Source organism: Indicator indicator, chromosome 29, assembly GCF_027791375.1.
Source record: "Indicator indicator isolate 239-I01 chromosome 29, UM_Iind_1.1, whole genome shotgun sequence".
NCBI lineage: Eukaryota > Metazoa > Chordata > Aves > Piciformes > Indicatoridae > Indicator > Indicator indicator.
The window spans coordinates 5,871,257-5,883,188 of record NC_072038.1 but is presented as its reverse complement, the minus strand read 5'-3'; the positions used below and the strand labels follow the sequence as shown (position 1 = coordinate 5,883,188).

Sequence of the window (11,932 nt, the reverse complement as noted above, 5' to 3'; positions counted from 1 at the left end):
AAAGCAAAAGGCTACTTAGATAGATGTTCAGCTGAATGTTGCTAGCATTGAATCAGTGGCACTGAAGAAAAGGAGAGCAGGCATACGACACAGCCTCTGAACTGACTGTGTGCACATGCTGGATCTGCTAAGGCTCTGCCTTTACAATGCACACTTTAAAGCAAAGCAACACCGAAGTCGATAGTGATTGTTCCTGGGGATATATTTTACCTTCAGGCATTGTTGTTTCCCAAAGGAGCATGAGTAAGAACGTATGTCTCTGTGCACTGCTGACTGCTCGTGGACAGGGACCTCCCTGAAATCCTCTGAAACCGATTCCTCCTTTGGAAGTACCCACTATTGTTGCTGAGGGACCGCTGCCTGTTCTTCAGGTACTCCCGGTAGTTCTTGGTGAGCAGGGTGTAGAGGAAGGGGTTGATACAGCTGTTGCTGTAAGTCAGACAGGTTGTCAGATAATTAATGTTCTTCATCACCTTGGGAGATAAGGTGAAGGATTCATAATACTGGAAGAGGAGCTGCCATATCCAGAAAGGCAAGAAGCATGCCCAGAACACCAGCACGATGGTGAAGATTAAATAGAGCACCTTCTGATTTGGGAGCCGCTTGGTCTGCTTGAAGGATGCCGTCTGTGACACCCAGTAAATCTTAGCCAGTCGGATGTAAAGGTAGCCAATGACTACTCCTGGACCCACGATGCTGGTACCAAAAAGGATGGTGAGATAGACTTTGTAGGACAGCTTGCTCCAAGTGGGCAGGCAGATGCTTTTGTTGTCCCTTTGTACCAGCTGGATCATGATGAGCATCGGGAGAGTGAGCAGCAGTGACACCAGCCAGATAACAACAGCGATGGCCTTGCGGTAACTCTTGGACCTCTTCACTGTGTCCAGGGGCTTCAGCACAGCAAAGTAGCGCTCAGTGCTCATGACTGTGAGGGTGAAGATGCTGGCATGCATAGTGAGGAAGTCCAGACTGAACAGGATACGACAACCAATGTCCCCAAAGTACCATTTCTGAATGAAGTAGGTCCCGACGATGAAGGGGATGGTGAGGAGGTAGAGCAGGTCTGCCAGTGCAAGGTTGATGATGTAAATATACATGGAAGCAGATGACCTCAAGTAATGGCACATCACTAGCAAGGTATAGACATTGCCTGTCACCCCAATCACACACATGAGGGAGAGGATTGTCCCAATGGTGCAGATGGCAATCATGTCCTCCATGGAACTGGTGGTTGATGTGCCATCCCTGGTGGCATTGGCGGAGGCATTGAGTCCGATTCTGAACAGGCTGCTCTCACTTGTGTCTGTCACTGTGTAGGGGGTTGCAGAAAAGTGGCTCTCCAGCTCAGCAGCTAGGGACATCCTCCCGGCCTTTCAGTGCCAGAGGCTTTGTTCATGCCACAGGGGTCTGAAGATCTGTACTTTCTGCTCTGAGAAATGCAACTGCTGGGAGGTGGTCAACCATTTCTTCGTGGAGTTTCATCCAGGAAGATCTGCATTCTCCACTGGAGGAAAGACATCAGAAACCAACATGTTAGAAATCTGCCAGAGCAAAACAAATTACCATCTAGAAGTTACCTGTCCCTGAGCACTGTCTGCATGTACCAAAAGTCTTCTGCATGTGTAAGGTTCATGGTATCATTACAAAAGCACAGCTTTGAGGAGTGACATATCTTAGGGTGTCCATAGAAAAGAGACAAAAGAGATTGTGTGGATCACTGGAACTGCTTACTGCAAGACAGTTTGGAGTTGGAGGGGAAAGAAAGTGCATCAGGTTAGCCAAGCAGTTCCTCTTTGTGCACAGGAATTTTGGTTATCTCAAGCTCAACACTATACAAATCATGATGGTGTTGCTTTGAATTTATATTGGCTCTGGGTGTAGGTAAAGAGAGCTCAAACCCACCTGACAGAAACACTGAAGAAGTGGCTAAAATGCCCAGAGGTCAAGGCATACCAAAAGCCTGTGCCATCCTAAAGGGTACTGCACACACAAGTGCTTTTGCACTGTGTATTTTATGATCTCATATTGTTTCTTTGTTCAGAAAAAGATTTGAGAATTGGGTGCTGGACCACCTTGTCCTTGCAGTGCTCAGCAGGCAAAGACTTCCCTCTGATTTGTTCACTGGGCAGGATGGTTTCTTTATATCCTGGGAATTTGCAGCTTTTCCTGGAGTGTTTGGTGTCCCTTTGTCTTCACACCAGTTCTAACTCCTTTGCCTCTTTCATCCCAGTACCTCCTTTGCAGCAGGGTTACAGCAGAAGGCCCTCCTTCACTCCCCTCTGTCAAAGACCCTGCAATGACCTCTGTAGCACTTGAGGATGGACAACGTTCATCCTCTTCATGACATGCTCTCACCTCTTCTTGCCATTACCACCTGCTGTGGCTAACGGCTGCCACAGAGATATCATGCAAAAACTTTGTGTAAGAGGGCGTCCAGTACAGAGGGAGATTTTTCCTTTCCGAATGCTTGGGACAGAGGTTTAAAAAAAAAGATAAAACCCACAATACAGAGAGCCCACCTCCCACCCAAGTCCTTTGGGTGCAGTCATCCAAGGAACATGGTTCTGCAGTAGTCAGTGCTCCTTCAGGAAATTTCTCCTCTGGGTTGTTCTCAAGCATCTTCACCAGCACCTCAGCTTTCTTGGACCTTGCAAACCTGAATCTGCCTCCTCCCTTTCATGCTGTGCTCTGTGGTCCTCTCCTGCTCAGCTTTGGACATGTGGAGCCAGCCTGTCCATGCAGACTTGCTGCCTCATTGTCCACTCCATGCCTGAGCTGTGCTGGCAGCAGAAGTATCACAGACGAAGGAGGCATGGATGCTCGGGAGCTCTGCCTGCTCTGCTGCCAGGCAATCACTGGCAAATGAGTGGTTCTGCATGGGATGTTCCAGCTGAGCCTGGAGCTGGTCACACACACAGCTATCAAACTCTGGTGGATTTTCCACAGCTCAGATGCTGTCTTCTCGCAGCTGCCTCACTTTGTGTTCAGGGCACTTGTAGCAGATCTCTGCTGTGCCTGTGCATGTCTCTGTGGTCCCCTGGTGTGACAGCTCCTGCCGGAGAGAGCTCCATGCACCACAGCTCCCTGCTCTGCTCCTCTTCCACTGAACCTGAGCTCTGCTTCATTCATAAAATTCCTACAGCGCTAATTCAGCTCAGATACTTCACCTGCCTGCAGACAGAGCCCACAGCTTGGCAAGTCCTCACTTCTATAAGAGGAAAATGAAGCAAACTGGGCAAACCTTGCATCATTTTAACGTTACTGTCGTTGTTGCACTGGTACACAAATGCCCACGCTCACACATATGCACACACACAACAGACAGCTTCTCGTTCCAAGCAGCCATTCAAGCATCTTACAGCCTAAGCGATTTTCTCAGCCAGTCCTGCCTTTCCCTCTACGTTATCATCACACACGTGTTCCATGCACATTCCAGTAGCTGCAAAACATAAATGAATCCCTTCTGCTCAAACCTTGCTTTTACGTCCAGCGGATGAAGTTTCCTGTAAGAAAGAAAATAAAGTAAAGCTGAAATGTAAAACAGGAGAAAAAAAAAAAATAAAAAGGGGAAAAAAGAAGAGAGAATCCTCTTTCATGGGCAGACAGCGAGAGATCCCTGTGCTCTGTCGCATCTGGAAAGGCAGCAGCAGGAAGGGAGCGTGCTACCTAGCCAAGTATGTTTGAAATCTGTGCGCTCTTAATACTCTCATTCTCCTCCCTTCACTCATGCCTGCTATTTCTGTTTCTCAGTGACGTTAGGCATAGCGTGGCTTTGACTGCAGCCAGCCAAGAGCCTGTTTAAAGAAGCAGTATTTTGATAGCCAGCTCCCCTCCTCCCTGGCCCTGAGCCAGCTGGGGCTGCAAGATGTCAAGGCTGATTTCATCCCAGGACCGGTGAGAGGAAAAGCCACCCCACCCCTCCTTACACTGCAGGGAAGGGCATAAATGCTAATGGTGGCTGAGCAAAGCCATTGTGTTGGGGAAGAGCAGTTGGGCCAGGGAGGGTTAAATTCCTGCAGGCTGCCCTGGGAAACAGCAGAGCTCCCAGATTTGGAGATCAATTCCAACGTGAAGCCAAAGTTTATTTGGGTTGGATGGCACATTAGCAGGCCAATGCATGCGGTGGTATCACGCACCACAGCATCTGAGATATTTCAGGCTGGCAGTAACAAAATCTTGCCCAGGTTGTTTGGGTTCAGCTTGTTGCCTTTCCCCGAGATACTCAAGGGTAAAGATGGAGAAGGATCAATCAAGCAACTAGAAAAAAGGTAGTGTGAGGAAGAGGCTGGCACTGAGACATGCTGAAGCTAAACTCAGGATTGGTTTGTTGCACCGGTTGCTCGCACACAATGGGATTGCTGTTTCCTCCCAGTCTCTGCTTTAGCTCTGTGGACTGCAGAGAACGGCTCCTGATTCATGCTAGGAGGAAGCAAGGAGCACCCAACTCTCTCAGGGTGCCTGCTGCTGTACATGGGTGTGTGGGAGATGTCTGCCAGGCCCATTGCTTACTTCACCATTCGGCATTGGGCAGCCATGGTAATTAGATGATGCTTCCCAGCACAGGGTTCCTGAGAGGCAACAGCAACTGGCACACTGGCCAGACCCAGCTCGTCTATCCTGCGTTGCTGTTGCTACCTGAGAGCTGTTTGTTCCCTCCTCTGACTCTTTCTCTGGATATTCCTTGTCCTGGACGTTTTACACTGTGCTCTCCATGTGCTTCCAGAGGTACCTTGTGGCAGCAGCTCCTGAGAAAGAGCATCGTGGAGGTGGTTGTGCTGTGAAGAACATAGCAGTCTCTTAGTTGCCTCTTGTTCTTAGGAAAGTTGCATTTAAATCCTTCTGTTCCAGTACTTAGGGTCTTGGACATGTGTAAATGTAGTAGCTAAACTCCCAGCTGGTCCCCAGCTGTTTTCTTCACTCTTCCTGCTCTGCTCTCTGTCTCCACCAGAGAAGGAGCCACCCGAACTCGGCCAACACATTTGGAGATTTCACTGAGCTTTTTTGGCATTTTGGTTTCCTTTCTTCCTGTTTTTTTTTGTTTGTTTTTGTTTTTGTTTTTGTTTTTTCTTTTTCAATACAAAACTTGAGTTGTCCTTTCTGAGTTGGTATGGCTTTGCTCTTGGCTGCTTTGTGTGAAAGTGAGACTCTGGGGGCTGAAATTACCCATTTGTTTATAGCTGCTCTGCTTTTCCCCTGCAGAGGGGTAGGCTGCATGGACAGTTGAAGTGGTGCTGAAAATGGACTGAAGTGCTGTCCTGGTTTGTAAGCTCCCATGTCTGTGGTGTTTCTGGCCCAAACAGTGCCACCATAAGGGCAAGGGAAGCAACCCAGCTGTTCCCTGTTGGTGCTCTGGAGTTTGGATGGGTGGAGGACTCAAGCTCTAACTCCCTGTGCTAGCTCCAACCCTGGAGCACGGTGAAGGCTTGTCCTGAAGTGATGAAAGGAGAATAAAGGGCCAGTGATTCTCCTAGTTTTCTTCCTGGGACTGCTCTTATGTCTCTAATGAGCTGCCTCTCTGTTTGCTGAATTTCAGCTTGCTGTGACAGAATCCCTCCAAGATCACCTCTGTTCTTACATAACAGTTGCAATTTTTGGACTCCTGTGAGGTCCAAAGCTTGTTATACAGTGTCAGGAGGTGTCCTATGGTTATTCTGGCAGTGTGGTGGGGCACAGTGGGCTAGCCTGCTCTCCCAGACTGATGTGATTAGGGACTGATCTCCTCAATGCAGACTTTCCCTTCAAGGTTCAGGACCCTGTGTTCCCAGGCATGTGTTGGGAACTCATTTTGTGTCCATCAGGGATGAGGTGAATCAGAGCAAGCAGGTCACTGTTCAGTCACAGTGGGGCAGAAGTGCAGACTGCAGCAAGCCTGAGCTGCCAGTGCTCCCCAAGGTCCTTCGTAGCTGGGAGGATGGAGCAGTCACAGAGTGCTCCTGGGAAGGAGTTCAATCAGTTCAAGGAGCTTTTTCTCTGGTTGCTCTCCTCTGCTCTGATTGTCTCATCCCACTAAGGAGTCTCTAGGCTGCCTTTAGGTAGGATGTACTTTTCAGAAAAAAACATTAGGAGGAGATGTTATTTCATCAGCTGATCTGACTCCACCCCCAAGTGCTGGACAGCAGACAGGATGATGCTTGTTTTCCTGTGTGACATGTATGAGTGGGATCACTTGGCCCCCATCTCAGCAGCTCTTGACACTGGCAGACTGGTCTGAGTCTCTGTGAGGTGTCCTGGTGCCTGCCTTGGAGCCAAGAGTGATCCCACGGCTGTGCCAGGGACACGAGGCACTGGCCATTCAAATTAAACATCTGGTGTTTGGCATATGAATGAGGATGGTTTCTCCATGCTGAGCTGCAACAGGCACTTCTGGTTTCCCTGGGGAAATGGAGCAAGAGCTCCTCTGTGGCTACTCAGGATAAGGGTAGCTTCTGAGGGAGGGAGAATTACTGACTCTTGTATGCATTCTCCTTCTTGCCCTTTTCCTAGGCACTGAGGTGCTTTCCAGAAGGAGGTCTGATGCCTACACAAACTGCAGAGCATCCTACCTCTTGTCCCTGAAAGAAAGGCAGTACACTGCTGGCTGAGCATCCCATGCACCCACCAGGTAGGCAGAATTTTTCCTTGCCTGACATGCAAGGAAAAGCACATGCAAGCACATTGCAGAGCTGTTAGAGATCACAGTGATTCTTTGTCACAGACATTCACCATGCTTTTGGGAGCAAAGCCTCTAAAACCAGGTAAGACCCAGGCCACCTTGATGATGGGTGATAAAGAAGAGTTCTAGTCTCCTTAATGCCTTTTATTCCTGCCTTCCAGAAAATCCTTATCTGCATCCTAAATAACTCTGCAATTAAAAAGTGGTTACTATGTTTACATCTCCACCCATCCATCCACCCATCCATCCATCCATCCATCCATCCAGTTACATGGTTGTCCTGGTGGGATGTGATGAGCTGGCCATCTCCTGGAGATTCCCCCTCCCTCCTGCACCCGAGCTGCTGCTGTTAGATGATCCATTACTTTGTTAAACTGTTTGAGTATTTGTGACGGTTTAGGCTGAGGCTGGAGTCATCACAGACCATCAGTGCTCACTCCAGGTTCACCTTTCTTTGCAAGCAGCTTAGATCAGCCTCAGGCTATGGTTAGGGAAGCCCTGGCTGGGTGAGTCTGTTGCTGGAGCTGTGTTTGTACAGGTGCTATGACCGTGCAGCTCCTGCTCCTGGCAGGCAGAAGCTGGTGGTCTTCCTCTGCCTGGGACTTGATGGCCTTGTGTGACTGTCAGATGAAATGAAGTGGTTTGGCTTAGTTGTTGTTTCCCATAGGCAGGGGCTGGACATTCATTGGAAATCAATCTGCTGGTTGCCCTGGCTGGTGTGGGTGCATTTCACTGCTGTCTCTTGTACCAACACACTCTCCTTGAGTATGCAGCCTGGTTAGTCTGGCAAGAGGCTGGTCTGAGCCCTGTTTCATCCCTGATTTTGAGAAATTGAAGGAGATCCTTAGGTCACAGCAGCTGGATGTCTGAATGAGTGCCCCGCAGCACGTAGAGCTGAGCTGTGCTCAGGTACACTCAGGAGCAGGTCCCTCAAGCAGGTCCTCTCTGTGACTTCATTCTGAAATACAGTGTGGAAAGCAACATTAACACACTGCTATGGGTGTGTTTTCTAGAAGCCAAGGTGTTTAGTGTCACCACATCAAACTGGGGTTACCACATCAAGCTCTTGGGTTTTCTGCCACCATTAGAAATTTTCACACCACCGCTTGAGTCCTGGATTGGACATGTCTGGAAAAGACAAAGCATCCAGGAGAAGTTTTTGTCACCTCTTCCCTACTTTCTTTGGGGTACAACGAACTGTTGAAGGCAGAGATAATGATGCTGGAGACATTTCCTAATGAGCATACATTTTATACAAGCATTGAAAGTTGTGATCAGCTGTGAGTGGCTTTGTGGCTCACACCAGTGAATCATTTGTCTGCTTGCGGATCTGTGATTCTGTGATTTGTCTCAGGCAAATACATCCCCAGCCAGGTCCTGGTGTTTGCTGGGAGGTCAGGTCCTGCCTGCAATGGCCCATGTGAAGTCATGAGCTTGTCATAGCCTGTTGGGTTTTGGAGAGGTTTCAGCAGTACTAAGTCTCTTTGGGCAGTGCTTATAGCTGGGTGCTGCAAAGTCAAATAAGCTGATGACCCTGCTGGCAGCCTTTTGTCCTGTATGCTGTGGGCAAAGTGTCATTTGCATGGCTGCCTTGTCAAAACTTTTAAATCAAGCCACCCTGACAGGTCCTGCACCACTTTGGGAAGACAGTTCACCCACACTCAGTCTGCACAGCCCCATTTACATTTTTATTAGCAAGGTCTGAGATGTGCTATTTGAGATTCTTTGGCTTTTCACATCCTGACCTCCTTTTCAATTCCTGGAAGAGCTGCAGTGAGTTTGATTACTCAGGGGAAGGCAGAGAATGCAGAGGAGGTCATGGAGTCCCTCTTACAACTGGGTTTTGGGAGAACCTCTTCAGTCCAGAAGAGGCTTTAGCCTGGGTAATTATTCACATTTTCCTCTGTGTCAATTATAATCTGATCATCTCATTGATGATATTTTGAGAGTGACTGGGGTAGGGGCACAAAGACAAGCACTACTGGATTCTCTTTATTGCGAAGCACTCAAGATTAACAAACCAAATAATTGCAATAGAGCTGTCCTGGGTGTACTCCAAATCATTGTCAGAACACCTATGGGGAGTACAGTCAAACTGAAGGAAGCACCTTCCATCCACCAAACCCTGATGCTAGATCAGAGACAAAAGTTTCCTTGCCATTATTTGCTGTTACCTATATCCTGTGCTGCACCTCCATGTTCTAGTCTGCATGGCTGTGCTGCCCACACCACTGCTTTGCAGTTTGGTTCAGTGTCCTCAGTCATCTTCTCCTCTGCTTCTCTTCAGAGGCTGTTCTGTATTTCTCAGCTTGGTTCCTCATAGCTGGAAAATAATGCATTAGAAAAGTGTTTTGGGACCACTTGTAGGGGGAAAGAAAAATCAAGCTTCAACCATTTTGTCTCAAAGCTCCTGTTGCTGATCCCAGTTGTTTCCTCTGTGTGGACAGTAGCATGTGTCCTCAGCTCTGATCGCCTCTGCCTGGCAGCAAAGACTTCTGCTGGTGCTTTCAAAAACTTCTCACAAGATATACAAGATGAAGTGGGAAAAGTTTGTCTGGCAGCGTGTAAAGAGCAGGAAATGTCATTGCACAGAGTTTATGCCACAGTGGACTCTGTGATGGCATTTGCCACCCTGCACACAGGGGGCTGGAGCTGGAAGGACCTGGGGATGGTGACAGTTGCTGACAGCTGGTGCTGTCACCTCTCTGAAGCAGCAGATGCTAATTCACATTCTCCTTAAAAAGCTGCTCTTCTAGAATATGTTTTATTTCCACATAATAAATTTTCTTGCTTACTCTGATGAGCAGCTTCTGCTCTCACTGGTGATAGCTCGGTGCTGACTTCTACTGCATGTCTTCACATTGCTGTAAGGACAGTAAAGGAGACAGCCAAGTTCTCTTTTCTCTCTTTGTGACAAGTGTCACCAAACTCTGAGGCAGAGTCCTCATGATGCTGTTTCAGCCCCACCTCAGGCTGCTGCCTCTTTCTGCTATGCACCATGATCCCTCAAGTCTTTTTAGACATTTCTTGACTAGAAGTATTCAGCCTCTCCCAGCAGTGTGGTGGCAGAGCAGTAATTTGGGTGTCACCAAGCAGGGCCAGAGGCCATTGCAGTGGATAGAGCTGTGCCCTGCATTCCAGTGATGGTGGCAGTGCTGGCACTGGGTACCAGTCTGCAGTTAGGGCTGCAGAACAGTCTGGGTCACCCACTGATTGGGTAATTTGAGTGAGATAAACCCTTCCTTCTCCTGAAAATTCATCAGTGGAGCATCTGTCCTTGGGTATGATGAGCTTTGAGCATTTGTCTCTTATGCCTTGTGTGCTGCTGTGAGGTCCCTGCTGAGGCAGGTGGGAATGACTGTGTGCAAGGAACTTCAAAGAGAAAGACTTTGAGCTAAAAACACTGCCAGAAGTGACAGGTGTTAGTTAAAAAAACTGAAAAGCATGTGCCAATTTTTACATCAAGTGTTTTGCCCTCCATGGGTTGCTTCCTGTGATGAGGCACAGGTAGTAGGTGTGTCACCTGTGCAGGGACCTCTGCAGGACAAGGTCTGGGCAGCAGTGATGAACCCTACAGAGCACAGGGAGATGGCTGTGTGATGTTGTTCCTCTGTTGGCTTTTTGATGTAGGAACTGGCTGGAGGATGTGGGACAAGTGAGCATCGGATGTGGGACAAGACAGCATCGGATGTGGCATTTCATTTTGAGCAGGGACCTGTTCCTCTTGGGCAGTGGTTTCTTCCCTTATTTCATTTCCCTTCTCCCAGGGTGCAGCACTTCTCTGCCCACTGTCCTTTCCCACCAGTGCTTGCTCCTGCAGCCACTGACATTTTCTGTCAGAGGGAAATTCTCCTGGAAACAGCTCCAATGAAGAAAATGAGCTTAATTTCCCAGTCAAAAGCAGTAAGGAGAGAGAGCAACCACCTGGTTTCACAGTTGAAGAGCAGGGCTTCTTGTTTCAAATACTTCCCTCTGGCTTGTTTAGATCTAAAGTAGCTGAGTGCTGCACCTCTCAATGGGAAGGGGCTGCCCACAGCAAATGGTGGGGACTGAGGCTGGGGTTGGGATTGCTGAGGGTTGCCTCCCAGCCACAGATCCTGAGTGAGAGAGCATGGGCTGTGTGAGGGGGTGTGCAGGGAAGCCCACGATGAGAAGGTAAACTGCCCATATGCAGCTGAGCAATTCCTTTCTGCCTAGCAGACTGACTGATCCAGTGTAACTCAATTTATCATGGTTTGCCTCACTCTGGTGGCCAAGGCTAATGGCCACAGCAAAGGAGAGGCTTGTTCTGCTCCCCATGCTGTCTGCATTCAACTCTGCTGAGCCACTCTGACAGCACCTTCCAGCACAATGAGATCATTTTCCTCTTATTCCTGGAGTACTCAGTGCTCATCAAAACTGTTCTATCCTCACCTACACTTTGCATGTGGACATAATATCTTTCCCAGATTTGTGCTCACTGCAAGTATTTCACTTTATCTCTGCTGCTTTGCCCGCAGTGGCTGAGCCCAGCTGTGCCATGTCACAGAAGAGCTGGTGGCAGCACCCACCAAAGGGATCAGTCACTGTGAAGATGCAGCATCAAATGCCCAAGTGGCTTCAGAACAATTTAATTGAGCCATTGCTGCGCATTTGGAGGTCTTGTAAAATCTTTGTTTGAAACAGAATGTTCCCAGAGGTCTGGACAGCAGCCTCTGAAGTGTGTTGTGGCCTTTTGATGCTGTGTGTGTGGCTTAAGAGTGGGGATTTTTTTTCCTGGGATTTGAAAGCAGTGTCAAAGCCACAGATGTTTTACTGGAGAGGCAAAGGGAGCAGCATCCCTTGCACGTCCCTGGCTTTTCAGACTCTAAATGCCAAATACATGAACACCTGCATCAGTGAAAAAAAACCCACCCCAAATATAAACCCCCTACTCAGTGCAGAAATCAGTAGTAGGCTGAAGTGCTCTTCTGTGTCTCCAGACCCTGAGCACATCACCTGTTGATTCCCATCAGGGTGATGTGGGATGTAGTTTTTGGCTGCAGAACTGAGCTGTTATTGCTGCATTGGATGCTGCAGTTGTGCTGTCTCCTGTTTTGGATCCTGCCTCACTCTGCAGCATCCTGGGACTGGACAAATGAAGAGATTTGAAGGGAGACGAAGTGCTTCGTGCCACATGCTTACACATGTGTTCAAAGCCACTCTTATTTCCCTGTGAAGGCTTCTCCATGTGTGAATGGGGAGAGGAGATGGCCTCCAGTGTGTATGCTCTGAGCTGCAGATGAGTTTCCTACACACCTT

At 48.5% G+C, this 11,932-nt stretch overlaps 1 protein-coding gene across 1 annotated transcript; it reads right to left on the bottom strand.

Moving 5' to 3' along the window:
* Positions 1 to 212: 212 nt before the first annotated feature.
* LOC128976633 (urotensin-2 receptor-like) lies at positions 213 to 1,361 on the bottom strand. The gene has a single exon (XM_054393940.1). It carries the CDS (start codon positions 1,359 to 1,361, stop codon positions 213 to 215), a length of 1,149 nt encoding a protein of 382 aa, XP_054249915.1.
* Positions 1,362 to 11,932: the final 10,571 nt, after the last annotated feature.

Bases quoted from the DNA above. Each gene is read 5' to 3' on its own strand.
- LOC128976633 (XM_054393940.1), bottom strand. From the start codon at position 1,361: ATGTCCCTAGCTGCTGAGCTGGAGAGCCACTTTTCTGCAACCCCCTAC.